We start from the raw sequence: 27,971 nt of genomic DNA on the forward strand, positions 1-27,971 counted from the left end.
TTTTTTTATTCAGTATATAACTTTCAGTATTTATGTAATCAGTATATAAATGCATTTTTATACTGATTAAATCACACAAAATCATGTCGCATTTCCAAACTGATCTCAGGAAAGTGTGTATAAATGGTACGCCAAATAAAAACAAAAACTCATGGTTTTGATACTTTGGTGTGTATATGCTACGCAATGTGTAGGATTAGGGTTGTGAGGTAGATGCCTTTTATATGCACTCGAAAACTAAATATCAGTGAGTTTTTGTTTTTACTTGGCATACTATTTATATGCATTTCACTCCAAAAAAATGCATTTAAAAATGGCTATTTTATTTTATATAGATATATGTGTATGTAAGCACTGTTGTTGTAATTTGGGCTGTATCTGAAGTAGGCCACACCATTGATATTAGCTGAAAAATTAACAAAGTTTCTGTTTATATAGTGAACAGTGTTTATGATCAGTGTTAAATTTGCAGGGATTCTGTCAGAAAGACACTGAGTCAGCTGAAGACAGCTCAACGCATTATTGATGTGTTCGACTGTATAATGCATCTAAAAATATACCAGCTTTATCGTTTATTGCAGCTGGGACTTGTTGCATTTAAAGAGCAATGTCCGAAGAACAGAAAAAGTTTAGTATCTTTAATGCGTCTTGAGTTACAGGCATGCAAACTTTGGAAGAAAACAGAAAACTCTTTTGAACAGTCCCCATTGGCACACAATGCGACAAAGATTGCTAAAGTCAACAGATTTTATTAATAGACCTACGAATCTCTGCGTAAAAATAATATAATGATGCTGCAGTATTTCTGAAGTCATTTTTACCCTTCTGTAAATTGGCTCCAAATCTCAAGTGCAAATTGCCATTTTGATAAAGCCTTTATCATGCATATTAATCGTTGTTTTAATGCATTAATTATGCCTTATGGTGCACCTTAAAATGCATTAATCTCTTGAATAATCATAACCAAAGTTTTAACACATTCTAACACTGCTATCATCTAAACATGGATAATTAGTAGAGTTATAATACTTAATTGTAACACTTAGAAGTAGATTGCATTAAAACAAATAACAAATAAAGCTTCAAATATTATAATGCATTTTAACTTTGGTAAGCTTTTGGTAAAACCACAAGACGTCTCGAACTGAAGAAGTGAAGATCTGTTGAGCAGCTGTTGTCTAATGATGTGGATGTTTGTGTGCAGCAGAGAAAATAAGATGCTGTTGTTGAAGAAATAAATAAGATTTGAAAAGATTAATTATTAATTATGAGTCCTGCTTTTGACATGTCCTGCCTGTGATGTTTGTGGAAGGAAAAAAGCAAATGTTAGAAATCAAACTGATAAAAAAAGAAAGTGTGTATCATTGGAAATACACAATATTGTGTAACCATAAATCAGTCCACGTGCACACAGTCATATTTATTTGCAAATATGATTATAAAGCTATGAGAAAAAAAATTAATGGACCACTTGAAAATTCGGAGACTTGTAAATCATCCATTCTGTAAACTACTGATGACATTGCCTCCAAATTAAAAATATTGTCATCCATCCATCCAGGTTTTGGGTTGAATATTTAAATTTGATGAATGCAAAATTAAATTATTTACTTGTCTTTCCATCATGCTGTAGACATGATAAATACAATAAAATATGATAGCCTATGTGATATTACAATCACTATATATGAGACCCTGGAGCACAAAACTTTTTTTTTTAAATGTGTGACAAAGCTGAATCACGCTCGTATGCATTTGTCAGATGCTTTTATTCAAAGTGACTTTCATTGCATTGAAGGTTCACCTTTGATCAGTTCATGCATTCTGTAAGAATCGACCCCATGACTCTGGTGTTGCGAGCACATGCTCTACAGGAACAACATAGATTTTATGCATGAACAGTTTTTCGAACACATTTGATGGTTCTTGCTCGCGCTCTGACTCTCCTGCTGCCGGTCGTGTGTGTGTGTGTGTGTGTGTGTGTGTGTGTGTGTGTCAGGTGCTGATTCTCTCTCTCTATGTCTCTGTGTGTGTGTCAGGATCTGAAGAAGGTGCTGTCGTTCCCTCCGTATCCCGGAGAGTTCCTGCATCCGGTGGTTTACGCCTGCACCGCCGTCATGCTGCTCTGTCTGTTCGCCTCCATCATCACCTACATAGTGCACCACAGGTAGGGCACACACACACACACACACAGTGTCCCTTACTTCATGACTTGTTTTTGTCAACAATAATAGTACAAAACACAAAATACTCTTTTAACCATTAAATCATCAGATTAACCACTGGGATGTTTTCTCAGCTTTATGTTGCTCATTTTTATAACTACATTTTGTAACTAAATAACTTTTTGTGTGTTTTTCCTCATTCTAATTAATTTTTTAAATGGCTATAGATATTTTATTATTTTTTCAGTTTTAGTTATTACGTACATTAAATTAAAATGTTGCTTTGGCAATTAGAATAAGTAAAAATATAATCAAATAAATGCATTAGAAACTATTAAAAACATTTAAAATATTACTAACCGCAAACCTTTAAAAAGTACTTTATATTAAACATATTGAATTAGTTTTTGTTTCTGTTTTTTATTTTAGTTTTAGTCATTTTAATTATTTTTTTTAATTAATTTATTTTCATTTTATTTAAATTATAGCTATAGTAAATCAAGAACTAAATTAATCAATGTAACTAGGTAAAATAAAAATGTTTTACTGTATTTCTATAATCAAATAAATGCATAAAATATGTTTTTTTATATTTAATTATATTTTATTGGATATTATAAACAATTATTTCATTGTAGTATTTGTGTGTGAGTGATTTTTGTCAGCTTAATTATTTTTATTTCTTTAAAATGACAAATAGGATGTTTTTATTTTTATTTCGTTTTAAGTTATTTTGCCACATAAAAAAATAAATGAAAAATAAAAAAGGAAATAAACTAAATGACAATTTTGCCTTGGCTGTAGATTGATAATAATAATAATAATAATAATAATAATAATAATAATAATAATAATAACTTGTATTAATAAATAATAACTTAATGAATCTATATATTTGAAATCATTAATAAATAGTTTTCCCTAATTACACTTCACATGTTTGTGAATTGTTAAGTGTGTTTTTAATGTAACTATAATCCAGTTTACTGGCTGCTACGATGGTTTTAATAGTTTTATCCTGCAGTCCTGATAATAGTGTGCACTTGTTGGTTTACAGCAGGTTATTTGTTTTTGCAGTACTTTGTTGTAAATGTCACACACACACACACACACACACACACATGCTGTCACACTTCTGCTCCTCAGCTTGGCTCTCAGTTTAGACCGTGTGTGTGTGTGTGTGTGTGTGTGTGTGTGTGTGTGTGTGTGTGTGTGTGTTTCTGTGATGTCGATTCCTTCACTCTGACACTTGAGATGAAGTCAGTCCATCTTCATCATCTTCATCATCTTCATCATCTTCATCATCTTCATCTTCGTGACGGTCAGGGCTTTGGGGAAATCAGACTCCAGCCGCTTGATAACGGCACAGAATCTCAGTCTGAACTCTATCGCAGACGAATCTTTATAGAGTTTCTAACAGCACAGTAAACATCTGAAGCTGAAACAGAGATGTAATCATGGTTTATGGCCTGAGCTTCATCACAGACGTCTGGGGAGCACTACAGAGTCCACTCGACTGTAAAACTGGATCACGTGAAAATAAGACACAGGTCTTTTGAGCTGAAATAAATGCAAAACTATTATACATTATTTTAATGTTGTCAGTTTTCATTTTAATTTCAGTTTTAATCATTTCATTTGAAATATATATATATTTTTTTTACATTAAGTTAAACTAAATGACAATGAGATGTTGCTTTTTTTATATAATTTTGGCTAACAATTTCAACTACAAATTGTTTTGTTGTTGGTTTTTTTATGATTTTAGTTAAACTATAATATACAATGCAGGTTTTTTAGCTGAAAATAATAATAATAATAATAATTTTATATATATATATATATATATATATATATATATATATATATATATATATATATATATATATATATATATATATATATATATATATATATATAAACACACACACAGTACAAACCAAAAGTTTGGAAACATTACTATTTTTAATGTTTTTGAAAGAAGTTTCTTTTGCTCATCAAGCCTGCATTTATTTGATCAAAAATACAGAAAAAACAGGAATATTGTGAAATATTATTACAACTTAAAATAATAGTTTTCTATTTGAATATACTTTAAAGAAATAATTTATTCCTTTGATGCAAAGCTGAATTTTCAGCATCATTCCTCCAGCCTTCAGTGTCACATGTAACATCAGTCGATCACATGATCATTTAGAAATCATTCTAATATTCTGATTTATTATGAGTGTTGGAAACAGTTCTGCTGAAAATATATTTGATCAATAAAAGGGTAAAAAGAACTGCATTTATTAAAAAAAAAAGAATTCTAATAATTTTCTTTACTATCACTTTATATCAATTTAACACATCCTTGCTGAATAAAAGTATTGATTTTATAAAAAAAAGAAAGAAAGAAAATTACTGTCCCCAAATTACTGACCAGTAGTGTATATTGTTATTACAAAATATTTATATTTTAAAAACATAGCTTCTTTTTTTTTCTGTTTTACTTTTAATTCATCAAAGTATCCTAAAAAAGTATCATGTTCTGAAAAAATATTAATCCGCAGAACTGTTTCCAACTTTGATAATGAATCATCATATTAGAATGATTTCTAAAGGACCATGTGATAATGATCCTAAAAATTCAGCTTTGCATCACAGAAATAAATGATAATTTAAAGTATAATACATTTAAAAACTATTATTTTAAGTTGTAATAATATTTCACAATATTCCTGTTTTTTTCTGTATTTTTGATCAAATAAATGCAGGCTTGATGAGCAGAAGACACTTCTTTCAAAAACATTAAAAATGGTAATGTTTCCAAACTTTTGGTTTGTACTGTGTGTGTGTGTGTGTGTGTGTGTATATATATATATATATATATATATATATATATATATATATATATATATATATATATATATATATATATATATATATATATATATATATATATATATTAGTTTTAAACATTGATATTACTGTACAAATTATATTTGTACATAAATGAATTCTAGCATATCAAAAGTGACATTAAAGACATTTCTAATGTAAAATTTTTTAATAAAAACTGTTCTTTTAAATTTTCTATACATCTGTTTATCCTAAAAAATAAAATGTATCAGTTTCCACAAAAATATTGAGCAGCACAACTGTGTTCAACATTAATAATAATCAGAAATGTTTCTTGAGCAGTAAATCATCATATTATTCTGATTTCTGAAGATCATGTGACACTGAAGACTGGAGGAATGATGCTGAAAATACAGCGGAGCATCACAGAAATAAATTACACTTTAACACAGATTCACACAGAAAACAGATGATTTACATTAGAATAATATATCATTATTTTTACTGTGCATTTGATCAAATAAATGCAGCGTTGGTGTGCAGGATAGACTTCTTTAGGGTGTCTATGATAAGGCTAAAGAAAGAAGAGTTGTGCGTCTGACAGGCGATCCATCACAGCGTCACTGTTTGTCTGCTGATCCTTTATCAAGAGTGTAAATGGAAATGAAGTGAGACTCGTTTAAAGTCCATCAGATTGTTTCCTCCTGCAGGCCGTGAGACACACACACACACACACACACACAGCTGTACAGGGACTGCCAGGTTAAAGCTCCTGACCCAGGGACAGTGATTAATGTTCTCTGAGAGGGAGTTTCTGCTCCAGAAGTTTCTCAGGCATCGTGGGCTTTTCCTGTGTGCTGCTGGATCTGGGTTCCTCTGATTTATTGTAATGAGTTTTAATTTAAGCTTCAGTTCGTCTGGTTTGACTCACTCTGAGAGCAGACAGGCAGAAGAAAGCAGGTGATTTCAGATTGTAAAGTTTGATCGCTCGGGCCGAGTCACGTCACAGGGGTTTGTCTAAAAGGGGAATCCTATGAAACAGAACCAAAAATAAGGAGCTGTTTTGCAATTTTATTTAAAGTCATATTTTAATGTGTATTTTATTAAAAAATAAAATAAACATATATCTTCTACAATATAAATATTTATTCAATTTTATTTCAATTGTTCATTTTTATTTTATTTTAAAATGAAATAAACATATACTATATATTCTAATATATTTTATTAATATATAAAATAGTTGTTTTTGTTTTTTATTAAAATTTTGTATTTTTTATTTCATAAAATTAAATGTTTATAATCAATTTTATTATATTTCTTTCTCTTAAATATATGTATAAACATTCATATACTGTGTACGTTAAATTATTACATAAATATTATAGATTTTTATCTAATTTAATATTTTATTATACTATTATTTTAATTTAATATTTTATTATAATTTTACTTTTAGAAAAAAAATCTCAATTGTAAATAAAATGAAAAATTATAATTTAATATAATAATATAATAAAAAAATATTTTTATTTTGACTTATTTTTATTTTACTAAATATATATGCTACTATTAATATTTTTTAATGTAATTTATTATATATATATATATATATATATATATATATATATATATATATATATATATATATATAAAATAATATGACAAAATTATGTATTTCATAGTTTTTTTTATATAAATATAATAATTATTATAATAATAATATAAAATATAGCTATTTTAAAAATATACTTTTATTTGATAATACACGTCTATCTCTTTATGATGCGATGTGTCTGTCCTGTTTCTCATCATTGGTTTTCTCGTGTTGTGTTGTGTTGTGTTATGGTGACCTGTCCTTCTCTCTCATGCACTCAAAGGCAAATGTAGATGTTTAACACGCTTCACACACATTGACCGTATGTTGTGCGTGTCTGTTTTTTTCCAGCACAATCCGGATCAGTCGGAAAGGATGGCACATGCTTCTCAACTTCTGCTTTCACACGGCTCTGACGTTCGCCGTCTTCGCCGGAGGCATCAACCGAATCAAATACCCCATCATCTGCCAGACTGTGAGTCTCTCATCTGCGTCGCTTCATCTCTGCCGCTCACATTCGGTCTTTCAGTGCATTAAATCGATTATTCATGTGTGCCAGCATTATAATTTGGGGTGTGCATGTTTTTCTGATTGCCTCCTGCGTACAGTCTTTGACCGTAATGAATACGCTGTATAGACTTGAATGAATCCATACAGAGAGACATATATTTGCACTTAAGATGCTGTGGTGCCTTTAGGGGCTTTCAGTGGCGCTTTTGTCGAAACCTGTGTGTTTTTGAGTCTCTATTCTTGTGAGTATCACTAAAAAGCTTCGGTCGTTGTCTTCCTGACTGCATTTCGTCTCACATTATAAACTAAAGATAAAGCATGGCTCAGTGTGATGCTGTGGGTTGGTTTCTCTGTATAATGGGCTTTATTTGGCTCTGAACCCTGCAGGATTCAAATGCATCTTGATTATAAAAAAAAGATTATATGTGGTGTGTGTGTGTGTGTGTGTGTATATATCTATATGTACACACACACCACATTCAGGTCAAGTGAATAAATGAGAACCAAAGAAACCAAATTGAATAGTAGTATTGTAAATTGTACTTGAATTTGATTACTTTCTAGCTTTTATTCAGAAATGACGCTTTAAATAGATAAAATGATGATAAAGACATTCATAATGCTACAGAAGATTTCAATTTCAGATACATTTTTGAACTTTCTATTCATCAAAGAAACCTGAAAAAAGTATACCCCGCTGTTTTCATCATGATAGCTACAATGAAATCATTTTAAATAAAATACATTTTAAAATATATTCAAATACAAAGTGGGAATTTTAAATAATAAAAATAATATTTTTTCTTTACTGTTTTTGCTTTAATTTGGATAAAATAAATGCAAGCTTGATGAGCATCTGATGAAAAAACGTAAAAATCTTACTCTTCAAATATTTAGTGTTGGCTGATTATTCTTATCGATTGAAACAAAAGTGCTTCAGTCAGGATAAAGATTATGAAAAGGGCTTAGAGTTGCTGCAGAAAACAGAAAAAAAGTGAGCAACAACAAAAACATGTTGCTGGAGACAGACTTGTCATTGAAAATATAAACAGTTTTTTTTTGCCAGCAGGAGGCGCTTTAAAAACAGCAGAAACAGCGGTTTCCAATTGGCTGTAATCGATTAAAATATTTAATCGCGATTAATCACATGATCGTCATGAGTTAACTCATGATTAATAAATTAATCTGACATTTTTATCTTCTCTAAATGTACCTTAAATTAATACTGTTCAAGTTTTTAATACTCTAATCAACATAGGTATGAACAAATATGAATGTTTAATGTAAATGTATGTTTATATATATGAAATGACACTGCCAGTAGGTCTTAATGAGCATCAGTGAATCATTAATTCAACTGATTTGTTCAAATGGCTGATTCATTCACAAATGAATCAAACTGACTCACTCAGTTTGCTCATCAATGATGAATCACTGCTGTGTGTTGCTCGTTTGCAGAATTGTGCAAAATTTGACAATATTGTGTCTAAACTATAACACAAGATTAACTTCATTTATTGAACTGCTTTATAAAATCGATTTCACATTTGCAGCAATGCAGTTATTTGGGAAAAAATGGCTCACTTGTTTTTTGCGTGATATTGCTAAACTATATTAACTGTTAACTGTCACCGTCCCGTATACGGGACGCCTAAATTTACTTCAATATATTACAATTATATCCTAATCTAATCATGACAAACTATATATCGTTGGAAAGGTCTAAGACTCCTAAATAGATATTTGACCACGTTTTGTTGTTAAAAATTATGAAGGAACAGTAAAATATTAATTTATAAAAAGAGTGCACCTCAAAACATATACATCATAACAGGAGTTCTGACCTTTCTCTAAATTATATATCATTTGAAAGCTTATATACTCCAAATTCATCTTATGAAAACCATTTTGAAATCGGACACTGCGTTACCATGGAAATCGTACTTTAAAATCTTTTAGCGTGCTCCTCCCCCTTAGTGGGAGGTGTCATATTCCAAATATATTACGGTCTTTTAAAATCAAAACTTTTCATAATCTTGACAAAATACATATCGTTGGAAAGGTCTGAGTCTCAAGATTCCATATTTGGTGGTTATTTTGTCATAGACATAATATTGAGAGAGAAATTGATACATTTGTGACAAACAAATGCATCCAAAAAATTCAATGGAGTTTCAATGGCACCCGGTGGCTTTTTGTGGTATAACGCCTAAACAAAATTGCATATGAACCTACATTTTTTTTTATATCAACTTCAAATTTGGAACACAACTTATTTAGACACATGGCTTTAATTTTATAGCAATTTTGGATTAAAACATATTTTATAAAATATTTACTTTATATAAAATATAATAAAAATAAACTAATAAATGTATTTACAGTAAATTTAAAAACTTCTATAACTTTTTTATGCTTTCATTTTTTTAAATGATTTCACTTCTGCAATAATCTGCAGATTGTCTTCTTTAAAAAGAGACCAACCTTTGGTCTGTATTCAAAAGCGTTTATGAATTATAACAATTTAAGTGTGAATAGTGTACTTTCACGTCTATGTTCAAAAATGGGGGTGACAGTTAAAAGGTTAAATGGAATAAATATAAGACAAAACATAGGTATTTTTGCACTCATATCTTGTGTTTTTGGACATATAACTGTAATAGCCTAACTAATATCAAGCAGGGGTTTTGGCCCATGTGATTTCACAGTGAAATGAAGACTAAATGTCCCGTTGCTCCTCAAGGTCATCGATTTCCTCACGATTGCTCACGATTGTTCTGGATTGAACATGTTGTTGAGCTCTGGGTTGGTCAGAGATTTTCAGTGTCACGGCTCAAGGTCGTCATCAGATTTATATTTCTCCGTCTTCGTGTGTTTGATCTCAGAGGGCCATCTCTGATTGGCCTCGGCCGAGTGATGGATGGCGCAGGAAAGTGTAATCTGTGCGATGGGAATCCACCGTCTCTCATTCTCTCCTGATGATATGGATCCGGGTTATTGTTCTCGCTCTCCTGAGTGTTTGTGAACATATGTTGTGTTCAGACGCTGAGAGAATCTGATTATTCTATTCGCCATCTCGGCAAACACAGCGACTCGTAAGTGGATGAGAGAAATTATATTTAGATTCCTGCTGGATATTTGACAGCGCAGCATTTAATTTAGATTACAGATGAATAAATAAGCACAGTGTGACAGCGGAGACAGAAAGCGTATTTAGTGTTATGTTCAAATGCGTATGCTTAACATTGATCAGTGTTTCCTTACAGAACTGATATCGGCCTGGCTGATTAACCACATAAATACTGGTTCATGTTTAATATGCAAATTTTTAAGGCTACAAATGATCAAACGCTGCTGTTACAGCGGTTTCACACTCAATCTACTGGATGTTTTCGGTCTCTGATTAATAGTGTTTAATCCAGTAATAGCTCGTTTAGAGTAATTGTACAAGCGTCCAGCTTCTGGTGTCAAATCTTGAGTGATTGTGGTCAAGTAAAGGTCAGAATAAGGTCAGTAATATCTCCGGATGAACTCTTCCTGGACTGAAGCAGCTCAGCTTTACTTGATTCTCCATCAATCATGTTTTAGAGTCTCAAATCTGATCCTCAGGCTCTTTTGAGGAGCGTTTGTTTCCAGAAGCTTTACTTTCACTGTTCCTATATATATATATATATATATAACTGAGCAATTTTTTCTCCATGTTCTTAATAAACCAGACTATATCAGTCATAAAAGCCTGATGAACACATGAACACATGAACATTTGGGATTATTGACATAATCAGTTGTTAATGGCACATACTTGGAAAAGAAGTGACACATAAAGGTATTCAGTAATGCACATGCACACTTTTTTTTTTACATTTGAAATGCATGTTGGGTAAAATAAGTGTTGGTTTTATTTGAGAAACTTGTAATATTTTTCATTAGCTCCATCAGCTTTGACATGCTTTTGTCATTCAAGCTGATATTTTTCATTCCTCCAGTCTTCAGTGTCACATGATCTTTCAGAAATCATTCTAACATGATGATTTACTGCTCAAGAAACATTTCTGATCATTATCAATGTTGAAAACAGTTGTGCTGCACAGTATTTTTGTGAAAACCGTGATACATTTTATTTTTCAAGATTTACAGATGAACAGAAAGCTCAAAAGAACAGCGTTTATTTTGAATCTCATCATAAATGTCATAAATGTCTCACTTTTGATAAATCTTACTGACCCTGAACATTTTACCATGGTATTTACATGGTCGTAGATGCTGCTGAAACAGTACTTTCTTGCATAGTTTTATCTGGATTTGTATCAGTGTGTGTTGCGCTTCAACCACTGAACTGTGTGTTTGTGTGTGTGTTTCAGGTCGGTATCGTCTTGCATTACTCGTCTCTGTCCACGATGCTCTGGTTGGGCGTCACGGCACGAAATATCTACAAACAGGTGACCAAAACACCACAGCAGCCACAGGACGGAGACCACGCGCCGGCTCACCCCTCCAGATCACCCATGCTGAGGTACGGCCTGTCCAGCTTGTTCTCTGGTCAATGACACTTAGGGACAGTTCTACTAAATATTGCAAATTAGTGCAAGAGCGCAAATCTGAAACCGTGCTGATGGGAGGGGAAATTTCCGCTGGTTATTTACTAACAGTGCGCAAATTAAAGAATACAGACGCAACATCTCATTTGCACACTGACCAACACAATATACCAAGCGCAGCTCAAATTAGTGTAGTCTCAAATAAAGGAGCCACAGTACGTTGAGAAGAACTGGAGGACAAAAAATGTAAGTTAACTTGATTAAAAATAACATGTCTTGGCAAACAATATTTGTTTGGATTAATGTGTTCTTTCTGGCATTCAAAATAAATTAAAGCATGTGGACAAAATCCTCTTCCTTCTACCATGCACTCTGTTGTATGCAGTGCCTCTTCCTAGAAGCAACAAATGCTGCAATTTCAAGTGCAAAAAGTATTTTTTGCATGTTTAATGATAACGCAAATGCCAGGAATTTGATGAGCACAAACGTTAGTAAAACGCGTTGCATGCTTCATCAGCCCAATCTCTCAGCAATTTGTACACAATTTTGCGAGGTGGCTAATTCATACAACCTCACTCGTAAAAATTCATACAATTTTTGCTAAATTGTACGTATTTTGCGAATTGCACAATTCATATACATTTCTACGAATTATCTAGACCTAACCCCGCCCCTAAAACTTCCCGTCACGTACAAAATTGTACATGTGAGGTCGTACGAATTAACCACCTTGTAAAATATGTACGAACTGGCCGTCAGATAGCGTTGAATTAATCTGAATACTCTCCTCCCATAAGTTTTGTGTCTGAAAGGGAAACTAGTACAAATGCATTTTAAATAAGGTCAGGCGGACTGAAAAGCCTTCATGTAGAAATGGATAAATATTAATTCAGCTTTTTAAAACAAATAAAGAAACCGTGTAAGGGTACTGTATGGTTATTATGGGAAACTCTGAGCATGTAAAAAGCTTGTGACATATAAATGCACATATCAACCCCATTCCCACTTTATTTAACGTTCATGTAAACAATACATTCAGACTCATAAATCAAATTGAATTCAGTCTGATTGCAACAAAAATTGTGCACGTAAACATACTGAAAATCTGGCTTGTAAACTTGAGAAACAGCTGCAGGATCCGCCGCGTAACCTTCATGTTAACCTTCTGTCAGTGTCAAGATAATAAACCCAATCAATCTGTGTTGAGCTGAGATTTAACATGTGAATTAAGCTCCTGCAGAGCGTATTAATGTACGATCACAGAACAGCTTGTGCCTTAATCAATGTGTGCTGAATACAGTCTTCACCTTTGCTCTGGGCGTGTGGAAATTACTGATTATACCACGGTAAATCTGTCAGTGACTTGTATTATATAGAAGCATAAAGCACAGATTCCATGTTTAATTGTTAATTGGTGAGTTTAGCTGCTTGCAGATGTTGATCACACAGCATTATACGTAATTAACCATTTAGAGGAATATACACGCTGAACTATCGGTTTTATAACGGTCCTAACTTTCTATTTTTCATTTTCATTTTGTTTCATTTTGTTTAAAATTAGTTTTTTGTTGTTGTTGTTGTAGTTGTTTCATTTTAAATATTGATATTTAAATTTCATTTATTTTAGTACATCAAGTTAAACTAAATTAAAGTGAGTTTGAATTGATTTAGCTAAGTTGATAATTACAATATTTTATATTGTTTTATATACTATTAACATTTTTATTTTAAGTATTATGTAATATTTTATTTTTATTACATTTTTGTTGTTGATGATAATGTTGTAAATGTCTATAGTTTTTATTAATAATTTCAGTGTCAGTTATTTTAGTACATCAATTTTTTTTTAAATGTATTATTATTATTTTTTTTCATTTATATATGATATTTAATTTAAGGTGACATTTATTTTAATATGTATGTGTTTTAATGTGTGTGTGTGTGTGTGTGTATACACTACATCTTCAAAATAAGTGTAAGATTTAAGTATAAATGTTATACTATATATATATATATATATACTGTATATACACAATTATTTTTTTAAATATCTACATATATGTGTGTGTGTGTGTGTGTGTGTGTGCACTTTCACCAAACTATAGCATAGGGAAGACAGAACTAACATGTTCCTCAGTTCCACTTTTTTGCTTTTTTGTGTGTGTGTGCATATTTTCAGAGTCTAACGCAGCTTGGTTCAGCTTGTGCTTGTTCGTGGCCTTTAATCTGGGATTTTTAGTAGTTCTGAGTGGAGTGCTTGGGTTTGATTGTGCTGAAAGTAGGTCACATAAAAGCCGAGCGCAGACATTGTGTTCTCTGTCAGAAACGCTGTGGCCTGTAAGATATGAGTCAGACGCTGAGAGCCAGATCTTTAACCAGTCTTCCATTTACCCCCCAATTCACCCTCTTTTCTCCAAACTGATTTGGTTTTTAATCAAACCATTAAAGATTTTCATGTACATTGCACACTAGTATTCTGTGCTTGTAGAAGAAGTGCATACTGTGCATATTGCATTCTTCAGACAATAGTGTTTTAAATAAGAATAGTTTCTATTCTGAACCTGGAGACCTGATCAATAGCTCACTAATGTTGTTTCTCGTCTGTGATGTGCACTTTCACCGGTTTGATTGAAACCGGTTTCTTTCCAGAGTGATTCTGCTGTTTGACTGCAAGCGGCGTGATTGTTTTTCATTTATCTGTCTTCAGAATAATTCCCTCGCGCTTCGAGCCTCCTGCGGTTTGGTTTATTTCTTGATTGTTGGTTGGATCAGCACATCTATTTTACACGCTCATCTTTCTTTCTCAGACGCAGACAGTTTTCTTATTGCATTTGGGTTTTCAGTCCATTGCAACTTCATGTTGCAGACTCATTTAAAGGGCTATGGAACATCATTTAATTTACAGTTACTTGTTTATTACATCCTAGTCACATCAGGTTTGTGTTTTAAGACAAGACACTACAGTTGAATATGATTTTTTTTTAAATGTGTATGTTATACGTGGTTTAAAAACGTTATTACTGAAATGTTGTTTAAATAAACACTAATTTGCATAAACTTCCAGAACAGAAATATGAATATTCAGGTTAAATGTTAAAATAAATTTTATCGCCATATTTGATTTTAAAGATTTTCTTTAATGTAGGAGCTACTTAAATGGAGAACAACTCTTTAAAGATATGTACTTTAGCTAAAATCTATAGACGAAATAGATAGGTTCAATAAAAATCAACACTTAAAAGCCTATTTTGGTTGGTTTCTTTCTATTAGTCTACTAAACCTTGATCAATGCTTGAAAAAAAGCAATGCTTTTGAGTGTCTTGCCTTTTTAAATTTTAAATGCATTTGAAATACTACTAATGCATAAAAAAACAACAATAATACAGCAGAAATCACATTTTGTGTAAGTGTTTTACGGCTACCTGTTGTTTTTGTTCTGCTATTAAAGTCACCTTTTTTTCAGCCCATTACGCATCAGATCCTGTGTAAACACTGCTGCTGTAATGAAGGTCGCAGACGCAGCGGTGAATCTGTAATTTAACGGAGCTGAGAGTCACAGCGCACCGATCGTTTCACCTTCATTTTGTTTCAACATCACCTAAAGTGCTGATATCTGATTGCATGAGTCGTTTGCGCTGTAATAAGTCCATCTGTATGGAACAGTTTGACCCATTCCTGCCAATTTGTGGGATTGGTGGTGAATCATGATCCTAGAGCTCATTCTTCTACTTACATGATTGTTTTTGCCTTATTGCACCATTTTCATCCACGTTATGATCCCAGTGACAAGTATTGCTGGCATTTTTGTGAAAGCGCTTGTATAAATTAGTGTTTATGATTTCAGCTGTAAAGTTTCTCCTGCTTTTAGTGGCTGAACGTCTGTTATAGTTGATCAAATCAACTAATATAACAAATATAACTGCAGGACTAGATTATAAGGTGCATTATTTGAATGCTTGGCTAAATAGATGTGTCTTTAATCTAGATTTAAACAGAGAGAGTGTGTCTGAACACCGAACATTATCAGGAAGGCTATTCCAGAGTTTGGGAGCCAAATGTGAGAAAGCTCTACCTCCTTTAGTGGACTTTGCTATCCTAGGAACTACCAAAAGTCCAGCGTTTTGTGACCTTAGGGAGCGTGATGGGTTGTGGCGTGGTAGAAGGCTAGTTAGGTACGCAGGAGCTAAACCATTTAGGGCCTTATAGGTAAGTAATTAAAAGTTGTAACTGATATGGAACTTAATAGGTAGCCAGTGCAGAGACTGTAAAATTGGGGTAATATGATCATATTTTCTTGACCTGGTAAGGACTCTAGCTGCTGCATTTTGGACTACCTGTAGCTTGTTTATTGAAGATGCAGGACAACCACCTAGAAGTGCATTACAATAGTCCAGTCTAGAGGTCATGAATGCATGAACTAGCTTTTCTGCATCAGAAACAGATAACATGTTTCGTAGCTTGGCAATGTTTCTAAGATGGAAGAATGCAGTTTTTGTAACATTGGAAATATGATTTTCAAAAGACAAATTGCTGTCTAATATAACACCCAGATTTCTGACTGTAGAGGAAGTAACAGTACATCCGTCTAGTTGCAGATTGTAATCTACAAGATTCTGTGTAGTGTTTTTTGGTCCAATAATTAATATCTCCGTCTTATCCGAATTTAATTGGAGAAAATGATTGGTCATTCAATATTTTACATTTTTAACACACTCCGTTAGCTTAGATAATTTAGAAGTTTCATCTGGTCTGATTGAGATATATAGCTGAGTATCATCAGCATAACAGTGGAAGCTAATACCTTATTTTCTAATAAGATTACCAAGAAGCAACATGTAAATTGAAAATAGAAGAGGACCTAGGACAGATCCTTGTGGCACTCCATACTTTACTGGTGATAATTAAGACGCAGCACTAAGATCAAGTAAAACTAGCAATGAGATGCAGCTTTGATCTGACGAAAAAAGCAAGTCATTTGTAATTTTAACAAGTGCAATTTCTTTGCTATGGTGGGTCCTGAAACCTGTAAAATAAATAAAATAAATATTTGAAATGGTTCAAATATTAATTTGCCAGTTCACTAGGATCTAGTTTTGGTTTCTTAATAAGAGGCTTAATAAGCGCCAGCTTAAATGGTTTTGGGACGTGACCTAAAGATAAAGATACAGGTAACAACTCTTTCAGTAATTTAGTGGGTACAGGATCTAATAAACATGTTGTTGGTTTAGATACAGTGATAAGTTTATTTAGCTCTTCTTGTCCTATAGTTGTAAATCACTGCAGTTTTTCTTTGGATGCGATGGATGAAGCTGAAGTGTTAGACGCTGTAGAATCTAAGTGTTCTGAAGTGTTCTTACTAGTGAAGAATCAGATTTTTTTCTAGAGCCTGCATTACATTTATATTTTGACCTCACTATTCGGGGACAGACACAGTCTAGATTGCACAGTACAATTATTTATATCCTTTAAGTGGGTAGAACAAAAGTCATCATAGCAGTTATTTGAGAACTGGCTTACTAGTCATATGTCTTCGACAATTCATCTTTGATCACAAAAATCAATTACTTTTAAACAGATACTCACAGAAAATGGGTATTTTAAATTGGAATAATATTTCACAATTATTACTTGGTTTTGATCAGCCTGGGTGAGCAGAAGAGACTGTGTGAGATTGGTTTTCAGTTTGCTAAACGGCTGAATTCTGTATCACACAGCGGACAGCTTTTTCCTCAAACGTTGGTTAATTTCATGAATTATTCAGTGTGTTTGGACTAACCCGTGCATCTGCGCTCAGAGGGGGGCCGTTTTAATCTCCCAAACACGAGCGCCGCAGAGACACGCCGGGATCCTATTGAGATGTCATAACACCGCCTGAAATTACACTCATTTGCTTGTATGTTATTCTGGAGAGCACGCATGTAGTTCGCTCCCCTCAGGTCGGTGTGTGTGTGTGTGTGTGTGTGTGTGTGGTTTCTGAAAGTAGATAATGTGCTGATGCTGTTGTATCTTTGCTTGCTGTGCCGATCTCATGTGATTGACTATAATGTCATCTGTGACAGGAGCCAGTGGATGGAAATCAATTTCACACACACACACCAACACACACCAACACACACCCACACACACACACACAATCACATCAGCTGTGTGTCCTATCAGCGTGACCTTGCACCAGGTCATAGTCTTCCTCCATTTCTCAATGTCTTCAGCTGATTCATGGAGGTGTGTTTGTAAAACGTGAAGAGCGTGAAGAGAGGCATTCTGGGACCTCATTCGCTTTCATTACATGTATAAGAGCAGTGTATTTATCGCTCAGTCTCTTCACGTGAAAATGCAAGAATGAAAGTCATTCAAGTTTGAAGCGACATAAGTAAATTATTACATAATTTGGTAGCTTTTCTTTTCACGTATTTGTAATTTTAACCAAACTAGTTAAGTACAGTCAAAATGTTTAATGCAATTAGTAAAATACAGTAAAAAATTGATAAAAAAATAATCTTTTTTACACCGTTTTTACTTAAATGCATGGAACAGCACATGTAATTACTTTATATTATTATAACTATTAAAATTATTATAGGTTATATTCATTCGTTTTTATTAATATTTAGAATTAGATTTTGTACTGATTTCAGGTTTCACTTTAATTTTAGTTTATTTCTAAAAAGTCTATTTGTATTTTAGTTTGTTTAATTAATGCAAGTAGTAAAATACAGTAAAAATCTGAATAAAAATAATCAAATGCATGTTTATCACATTTGTTCTTTAAATAAATGTTGTTGTTGTTGTTTTATATTGGATATGAATATTTATATTTTGAAAAATCTTGTTTTTATATTTCAGTATTTTTATTCAAAAGTATTTTAATAAGATAATAAAAGTGTTTTTGTTTCAGTTTAATTTCAGTTAGTATTTTATTACTATTTAGCAAAGGCAACAATTTGTACATTAAGTTAAAATTATAAACATCTAACTAACTAAATAACAACTAGTTTAATGTCACATACATTTAAAGCAAACTCTAGCATTTCTGGAGTAATATCATACACGTTTTTTCATCTTTTTCTAATTTTTTCTGTCTTCTGCATTGGTTTTGGGGTTTTCACATTGCTCTGATCTTATTTCTGTAGAAACTGATTTTCCTTTGTGTTTAATGCTTCTCTCAAACAGCCCTGGCAGGTCAAATAAATCCCTCATAAACGCTCTCTCATCCCTGTTACTCCAGCGTTTGATGAAACCCGATGCTGTATTTTTAGCATCATCATTTTGAACCGCATTAAGCAGGAGAGAATGTGATCATTTGTTTTGTGTGGTTTGTGTCTGCAGGTTTTATTTAGTGAGTGCAGGAGTTCCCTTCATCATCTGCGGCATCACAGCAGCCATCAACATCGAGAACTACGGCAGCGGAGAGCAGACGCCATTGTGAGTAGCAGCTAAATCAGTCCGATGTGTTGTTTGACACTCTTTCATATATATGAGTAACTAAAAGTATCATACTGCATAATAAATATGAATTGAATGACGAATGCATGAAGATCTGTAACCACCACAGACTTTGAATGGGACCTGACCCTTCTTTCAGAGTAATGCTTTGACTGATTTTTAAACTTTTATTGTGTAATATTTGGTTGCATTTTTGCATGCGTAAAAGACCTCAAGTGAAGATTTTAGTTAATGAGTTAAAGTAATTTTGCTATGTGCTTTTGTAAAAAAAAATTTCTCTGTAGCGTCTTTTATTTCAGATTTAGACATTTAAATACTTTAATAGTAAAGCTTATTTAAGTTAGTCGTGAAGTCAACATTTCTTTTTTCATTAGGGTTAAGTTTTTAGTTTTTTTTTTTTTATGAACTGAATTAAGTTTTTGTTTTTTCATCTAATATTTTATTTTATTTTATCATGTTATCTTATCTATTTTATTTTTCTCCCCAGCTTTAATTACTGAATTTAAAAAAAATGTGAAGATGATTCTATTTTGCATTTTAATTAATTTGTATCTTTGCGACATTGATATTTTTACAAACTGCAAAGTTGATCAGTTATGAAACAAATTCAATTATATTTTTAGTTTTGATCTTCATTTTAGTTTTAGTAATTTGATTTCATAATTTTATTAGTTTTTATATTTTATATTCTATATAGCTTTATTTTCATTTCAGATTTAATAATTTTGGTACTCGACAATGCAACATTTCTATTTCATTTTCATTAGCGTTAAGTTTTTCATCTAATTTTATTTCAGCTTTATTAATTAAATTAAAGAAAACTATTTTTAAGTTTAAGTTAACAATAACAACTCTATTTTGCATTTTCATTCAACTCAACTGTATCATTGCAGATTTTTTATGTATCAATGTTGCAAACTTCATAAATTATGAAACCAATTCAATTTAAGCTGCTCTGCAAAATACAGTAGTGTTATTATTCATCTTAGTTTTGTCAAAGTTTTGTTCTAATCCGATGTCAGTGCTGTCAAATTGCTAAAATCTGATTGTTTAGTAACCAGAATATGATCCATAATAAAATAGCGTGCATGCAAACATGTTCAGTAATGTATCCTGTGTTTGTAGCTGTTGGATGGCGTGGGAGCCAAGTCTGGGCGCCTTCTATGGTCCAGTGGCCTTCATTGTGCTAGTGACCTGCATCTACTTCCTGTGCACCATCATCCAGCTGCACAAACACCCCGAGCGGAAATATGAGCTGAAGGCGGTGAGCGAGGAGCAGCAGCGGCTCTCTGACGTCCACCAGGGGGAGCCGGCGAGTGGTCAGTGTCACGGTGGCTGCCCGGGTCTCATCAATCCGTCCATGTTGGCCAACGAACACTCGTTTAAAGCCCAGCTGCGGACGGCGGCGTTCACACTGTTTTTATTCGCAGCCACGTGGACGTTCGGCGCACTTGCTGTTTCGCAAGGACACTTTCTGGATATGATCTTCAGCTGCTTATACGGGGCGTTTTCTGTCACGCTTGGGTTGTTCATTTTGATTCATCATTGCGCAAAACGCGATGATGTGTGGCACTGCTGGTGCGCATGCTGTCCCGGGCGACGCCCCTCAAACGCATACCACGCCCACATCCATGGTCACGCCCACAAACTCAACATAAACGGCGACGCCCACTCCCACTGCCATCTAGATGGTGGGAAACCCGTTCACTGCGCATGTCACGCCGCCGCGCAAAATCACGTGACCTGCCTGACGCCGGTTTCACCATGTTGCGCTGCTCTGCATACACAACAGCTCCTAGAGGATGAAACAAGCGCGCATGTGCTTCTCCATGATGGCTACCGACCTGCCATGCGATTGCACCACTGCTCCAAACCCGTCAGGACTAAAACGAGGCACCAACGTGAACTAGCGTTGCGCATTCCCTCAGGAGCGGATGCCATAAGCGTGCACAGCTCGCGCGCTAACAGCCCTCACGCCCACATTTGCCACTTGGCTCACGAGGTTTGCCCTCACGAGGCGCTCACGCTCTGCCACCATCATCACATGTGCTGCGCAAAAGACGAGCTCCCCGACGCGGGCGAGAGCTTTCTGTGCGGGAAACTCGCAGAAGACGATTTGCATCACGCACATATAGAGCTGCACGCCCGCAGACAGTCGCTGGCCAATCAGAACGGCATCCTGAAGGGAAACGCGCTGTATCCATCCGACAGCACGGGGAATATACGCACGGGACCCTGGAGAAACGAAACTACAGTGTAGTTCGACCCAGCACTAGGATTTAAGAAAGGAACTTTGTTTTTAGTACCATCACAAGCTCTTTCCTGCATCATTCATCGTACAGGATGATTCTGCGGATCGTACGAATACGAGAACGAAAAACCCGGGGCCTCATTTATAAAACACAAATATAATAAATATACAAAAAAAATATGTCTTTGTATAGAAGATGTACAGCCATCATCACTGGGCAAGGAAATCAATTGTATCATTTGAAATCCTTTTTTAAGGGGATTTAATTTTGTTTTATTCCGGGTATTTAGTTTTCTTTTTAGTTTTGTTTTAGGGAAATCATGAATAATTAATGAATTAATCAAATTGACTACCGTCTGACATAAAACAGTTAAAATGTTGCTGAAAACATATGCAGTTATAATAAAAAAATATGGTTGCACTTTTTGATAGTCCACTTTAGATATTCAATTAACTTACGGTAACTTTGCAACTATGCATTCAACTAATTATCGTTAATGTGCAACTTCTCACATTCAGTATGTTGTGGACTTATCAAAAATAAAGTGTTAGAGGATATTAAGCAGACTACTAGTCTCCTAATCCTCTTATGACTGCTAGTTGACATTTAGTTGTAAGTTTCGGATCAGATGTGAGTTTGATTAATGAGGCCTCTGGTTTGAGTCTGAGCGTGTGTTGATTGGCCGCATTCACACTGCACTTCAATCCGGAGTCACTCCCCTTACAGAAATTTAATATTTTTCTGATGATATTTGATTACCGAAGTGGTTGTCCGTCCCAGTCTCTGCAGTGTTTATGTGGCCATTACATTCATACCTTTTCCAGGTAACAGACATTGCCATAGTGAGTGTGTGTTACTGTGAGCAGGAAAATATTGTGTGTTTGTGTATGCAAACATAGTATTATAAAGGATTTTGCCATATATTTATTTTCATAGATGTATTTGAGAGTCCCTTAAATGTCCCATTCATTTCTACAGTAAAAAAAACTTCTAAATACATGAAAATTCACCAGCAGTTTTAAACCATCCAGCTCCTCATGCTTAATATATACTGTGAATATCAACTAGCAAAAACTTAGTAATGCACAAAAAAGGACCGCTTCTGTCTAACTTCTGTTCTGTCATTGAACTGTGTGATGTAAACAGACAAAGAAGCTCCGTTTCAAATCCTCGTGAGCTACTTATCTAGACAGCATTCAGAAGACTAGGCTACATATCCATGCTGCCTTACTGTGAGGACGCATAGAATGATATCCCAGAATGCATTGCTGCAAACATAAAAAAAAAATGCATACAACTTTAGGATTTAGATATTTGAATTGCATATAAAAAATGTCCATTGATTTGGATTACACCATTTTAGCATTACAAATGTGGTTTGATGCATAATTGTCAAGTCATGTATAAATGAATCAGAGCAGATTTCTGTAATAGTGTTAATAAACTGAGTGTGATTTAAATACACAATAACCAGCATAATCAATAAATCCAATTTGTTTCAATCTCATGCATTTTTATTGAATATTGCTTGTTGCACATCTAGTCATATTTTAACCATGTTCATACTTTTTTAGCTAAATTGATTTATTTTCACAATGACCAGATTTATTATTATAAATGTATTTATTAATATTTAAATAAGAATCAAATATAGTTAATTTAGTCTGCTATTATATTAATATAAATATAATCTATTTTAGGAATATTTTAAGATGCATTATGTTTGTGTGTTTATTTATTTGTTTATTTTGTGCTTAATGGTCATGACAATAATGAAAGTGCAAAAGATCACAATTAACAATAGTGCTGTAAAAAAAAGGGCAAAGTGCTCTTTTAAAAGATCTATAGAAAATAAAATGTTATATGCAATTCAAAAACATAAAGCTTAAATTTAGGCCTACATATTTTTTGCAAGGTTTCATCAGAGTCAGCAGATGGTAAAGTGAATATATATATATATATATATATATATATCATAACAATAACAATTATGTAGTGAACTTTTATATGCAATTCAAATGCATAATTCTCATGCATAATTCTCATGCATAATAGCTCACTAGGTTGTGTAACGGAGCGAAAGCGTCTCTCTAGTTGTTCTATTACAGATCTGTGCTGATTCTTTACTGTTTCTATGGTGAACCGCTGTTGTCGTCAAGGAGACGTTGTTTGTGCGAGAACATCATCGCTGGAAAGGAAGTAAAAATGACAGAAGAAGAAATGAACTGCAGAAGAAAGACTAGTAAAGCACTTCACGTACACTAGTCTAGCTGGAGGAAACAAGTGACTGTGATCATCATGCTTTTCTTCATCTGACATGAAGGCGATGTCTGTGTAGTTGCCTCACGTTCTTCAAAAAATTAGATTTGGAAAGAGTGAATCTCAAAAGAGAACATCTGTCATAAACATATCCTGGTCATATTTCACCCCTGAATCAAAAAAAATAAAAAAAATAAAAATAAAATAGCATGAATCCTGTTTTAGGAATAAATTAAATGTATTATTTTAATTTATTTCTTTTTATTCTATTTTAATATTTTTATTTGTGCTTTTATTAGTATTTATATTTATAAATGAAAAGCCTGTTTAAGAAATTCTTTAAGATTTATTATTATTGTTATGCTTTGTCAATAATAATGAATATATATATATATATATATATATATATATATATATATATATATATATATATATATATATATATATATATATATTTTAAGATTTATTTTTAGTGCAAAATTTTCATGGCAAAAGTAATGTAAAAGCTAAGATCACAATCCAAAATCATATATTAATATATTTACTATAATTGTCATGACAATAAAGACAATGCAAAAGATCACAATCCGAATATTTTGAAAATGTTTAGAAAATCTTTATTTTTTAATAATATATATATAAAAATATTGTCTGTGCTTAATTGTCTTGGCAATGAAGACAACAACAAAAATGTATTTTTATTTATTATTATTTTTTCAGCTTAATTCTCATGACAATAATGACACAACTCAAAATATTTCTCTACTTTATGAATTGAATTTCCGATGAAAAATGTGACCTGGACATGTTTTTTTTGAGATTCTCGGTTTTCCATTTAAACTTGTTTTTCAGATTCTCAAATGTAAAAGTTTGGTCTTGGGTTTAACGCACCGCTTGACAGAAAAGAGTTTAATTTCACGCCTTCCTGTTTCCTCTGAAGTGCTGCGCTCTGATTGGCTGTCCTGGTTTGGGCCGGGTTCGTGCCACCCATCAGCTCTTTTATTTTCTGTTTCCATGCTCCACAGACTGAGATAATAAATAATGGAGGATGTGTAAATGAGGAATGATGTGTAGGGATCTTTACGCTGGAGGTGATCTGTCTCTAGTTCAATGCTCAGTATCTGAGTTCAGTTTTGTTGGTTTTAATGCATCTGTCTGCTCCAGGATTGTGATCTACACTGTGAGAGTGAATCAGAAGGTGATGTAAGCTGTTATGACAATTATAACTCAGTTCTATTTAACTCTATGTCTGCACTTCTTTTGTTATTAATGCTTCACGTGTTTGACTTTTAACAGTCTCTCACCAAAAGTGTCAAATATCGAATTATGGACCTTATTTAATTTTTCTCATTCAAAGTGTGCGAGCTGAAAGGGTTGAACTCTTTTAAGGTTATGTGTATTTCCAGAAAATGTCTAATATTTCATCATCACGTTTGACATTTCTGTCCCTTAGGCTTCATTTTCATATCCTTGAGATTAAACACGGTGTCTATCCAGAATAATGTCCGTAATACGGAGTAAAATTATGCTCTGTGATGTCAAACTGGAAATATGTGGGCAGAATAAAGTTTGAAGCAAGAAAATAATCCATATCTTATAGTGTGATGATAAAGAAAGAGAGTAAGAGCAAAGCAAGGTTTTGAAATGTTTTTGAAAGAAGTCTCTTCTTCTCACCAAGGATGCATTTATTTGATTAAAAATACAGTAAAATTACAGTTTTCTGTGTGAATCTGTGTTAAAGTGTAATGTATTTCTGTGATGCTCCGCTGTATTTCCAGCATCATTCCTCCAGTCTTCAGTGTCACATGATCTTCAGAAATCGGAATAATATGATGTTGCTACCATTCAAAAGTTTATGCAGACATAGACATTAATGCTTTTATTTATTAATGATGCATTAAATTGATCTAAAGTGCCAGTGAAGACATTTACAATGTTACAAAATATTCCTATTTCAAACAAACGCTGTGAATCCTGAAAAATAAAATGTATCAGTTTCCACAAAAATATTATTCAGCACGACTGTGTTCAACATTAATAATAATCAGAAATGTTTCTTGTCATCATATTATTCTGATTTCTGAAGATCATGTGACACTGAAGACTGGAGGAATGATGCTGAAAATACAGCGGAGCATCACAGAAATAAATGACACTTTAACACAGATTCACACAGAAAACAGATGTTTACATTAGAATAATATTTCACAATTTTATTTTATTTTATTTTTTACCAAATAAATGCAGCCTCCGTGAGCAGAAGAGAATTCTTTATTCCAAACTTCTGACTGGTAGTTGATACTTTTGTACAGTCACCAAAAAAAAAATAATCATAATAATTATATATATATATAAATTGTTTGTTCAGGCAGAAAGTTTATTTTAGCAGATTTGTGTTCGACGGGCGTTAAGTCCCTCACAAAAGGTCATATATTCAGGGATCTGAACACAAACCCCAAAATTTTACTTTTCAGGTGGAGAAAGCACATCTGAGTCAGTGTAGTGTGTAATTAGCTCTTATTTAATTAAAAAGGCCTTTGAAAGCTTGATCTGTGTGTTCGAGACTCCAGAGCTCATGAAGGTGAGTGTGAGAAACCTGATCATGATTATGATGCACAGGTGTCATCTCTGTAGTTGATTTGATCTGGTTTGTCCTGATCTAAACATGTCCTTGTGTTGGACAGATGACATACTTCTAGTGGTTTTCACCTTTAATGTTTCATGAAGTGATTTTTGGTTTTATTTACAGGCACTTGGTAGAGTCTATTTGTTTAGTTTTTTTTTTTTTTTTTTATTCATTATTTAATTTAGTTTTTATGTTAATTAATTTTATTTGTGAAAAAGAAAAATATTGTATTTATTTATTTTTTACCAAATGTGCAAACCCCATGTTCTGCAGTGAAAGCCATTTAACAGTTGAAGAATTATCTAACATAAAATTAAAATAGTGATTTTTACATCCCACCTTACTGCCCGTCTTTCGCAACAAATAAAATCATATAGAAATACAAATGTAACATTTAATTGTGTTAGTTGCTGGTTGAAAATCTTAATTTCTAAGCAATTTTTTTACCCCAAGTAGTGTTTTATATGTATATGAACATACACATATATTACAAAAAAATAAAAATAAAAACATACCAGGACCAGAAAAAAAGTGCTAAATAAATATGCAATACTATAAATATTCTACAAAATGCAATGATGGCATCCTTCAAAACAGCCTACAAGGATAGAGAAATTTTGTTTTGTGTGTGTTTGTGTTTGTGTGTGTGTGTGTGTGCGCGCCTGCTGGGCTTTCTAAGGACACCAATAATGAACACAATCTGGTTATGTAATATCTTTACATTTATGAAGCATAATCATCTTTTTCCACTTGAGCCAGAAGGCAGAAGCTGCTGAGGATCATTAGAGATCTGCGTTGTGCTGCAGGCCTTTATGTGGACAGACATCACTCGTGTGTTATATATGTAGTTATGAATGTAATCTTCTGCTGTGTTCAGATTTATAGAAATGTATATTAACAGTACGAGAGTCGTGTGTCTCATCCAGTTATTAAAGACGGTCATTTATTTATTTATTTTTATTTTTTTAAATCTCTTTGCTAAAGAAACTTTTCAAAATGTTTATTTATTTTAACTTGTATATAAAAAAATTGTAAAATAATAATACTAAAAACTAGACATTATTTTTTTTACTGAAAATAAAATTAAAACAAAAACAAAATACAAATAAATATAATAATTATAATACAAATAAAAACTAATTTAAATAAAAAAAAAATATTAAAAGAAACAAAAGTGTCTCGATAAACTAAAATAACTCAGTCTCAGTGTTTTATCAGTGATGTTCTGCCATCTAGTGGCCGATTTAATTCATAAAATGTTTAATTGTTTGTCTCCTAAATATTTTTATGCAGTTTTAACGTTAATACGGCAAATATAATCCTGCTATATTGTGAACCAGTGTTTATTTTAGCATAATTGATATACTAGTATGGTATTTATTAATGTTTAATTAGCATTTATTTTTGTTCAATTTTTATTTTAGTTTTTGTTTTTGTAATTTCATTGTGTGCTTTTGTCATTTTTATATATTAATTTATATATTAATAGTTTTCGATTTCCTTTTTTTATTTTTACTTTAATACTTTTTAAATACTTTTTTTAATACTTAAGTACTTATTTTTTTTTATAATTTTAGTGTTTTCAATTACCAAAAAAGAAAATAATTATATTTAATTAAGGCAACATTTCTTATTTTACTCTACTTTAATTTGATGTAATAAAATAACTACAACTTGAACTGAAATTAAAATTGATAAAATGACAAATCACACAATAAAGAAATTAAACGGTAAGCAAAA

At 32.7% G+C, this 27,971-nt stretch overlaps 1 protein-coding gene across 1 annotated transcript in view; it reads left to right on the forward strand.

Moving 5' to 3' along the window:
• LOC113077847 (adhesion G protein-coupled receptor A3-like) overlaps positions 1-22,859 on the forward strand; it is a 94,914-nt gene extending 72,055 nt beyond the window's left edge. The window contains exons 15-19 of the mRNA XM_026250116.1: positions 2,040-2,167; positions 6,955-7,078; positions 11,475-11,626; positions 18,978-19,073; positions 20,220-22,859. Of these exons, the coding sequence (XP_026105901.1) occupies positions 2,040-2,167; positions 6,955-7,078; positions 11,475-11,626; positions 18,978-19,073; positions 20,220-21,354 (1,635 nt within the window). The 3' untranslated portion in view covers positions 21,355-22,859. The remainder of the gene's footprint in view (positions 1-2,039; positions 2,168-6,954; positions 7,079-11,474; positions 11,627-18,977; positions 19,074-20,219) is intronic.
• The last annotated feature ends 5,112 nt before the right edge of the window (positions 22,860-27,971 follow it).

This window comes from Carassius auratus, unplaced genomic scaffold (genome assembly GCF_003368295.1).
Source record: "Carassius auratus strain Wakin unplaced genomic scaffold, ASM336829v1 scaf_tig00023288, whole genome shotgun sequence".
Taxonomy (NCBI): Eukaryota; Metazoa; Chordata; class Actinopteri; order Cypriniformes; family Cyprinidae; genus Carassius; species Carassius auratus.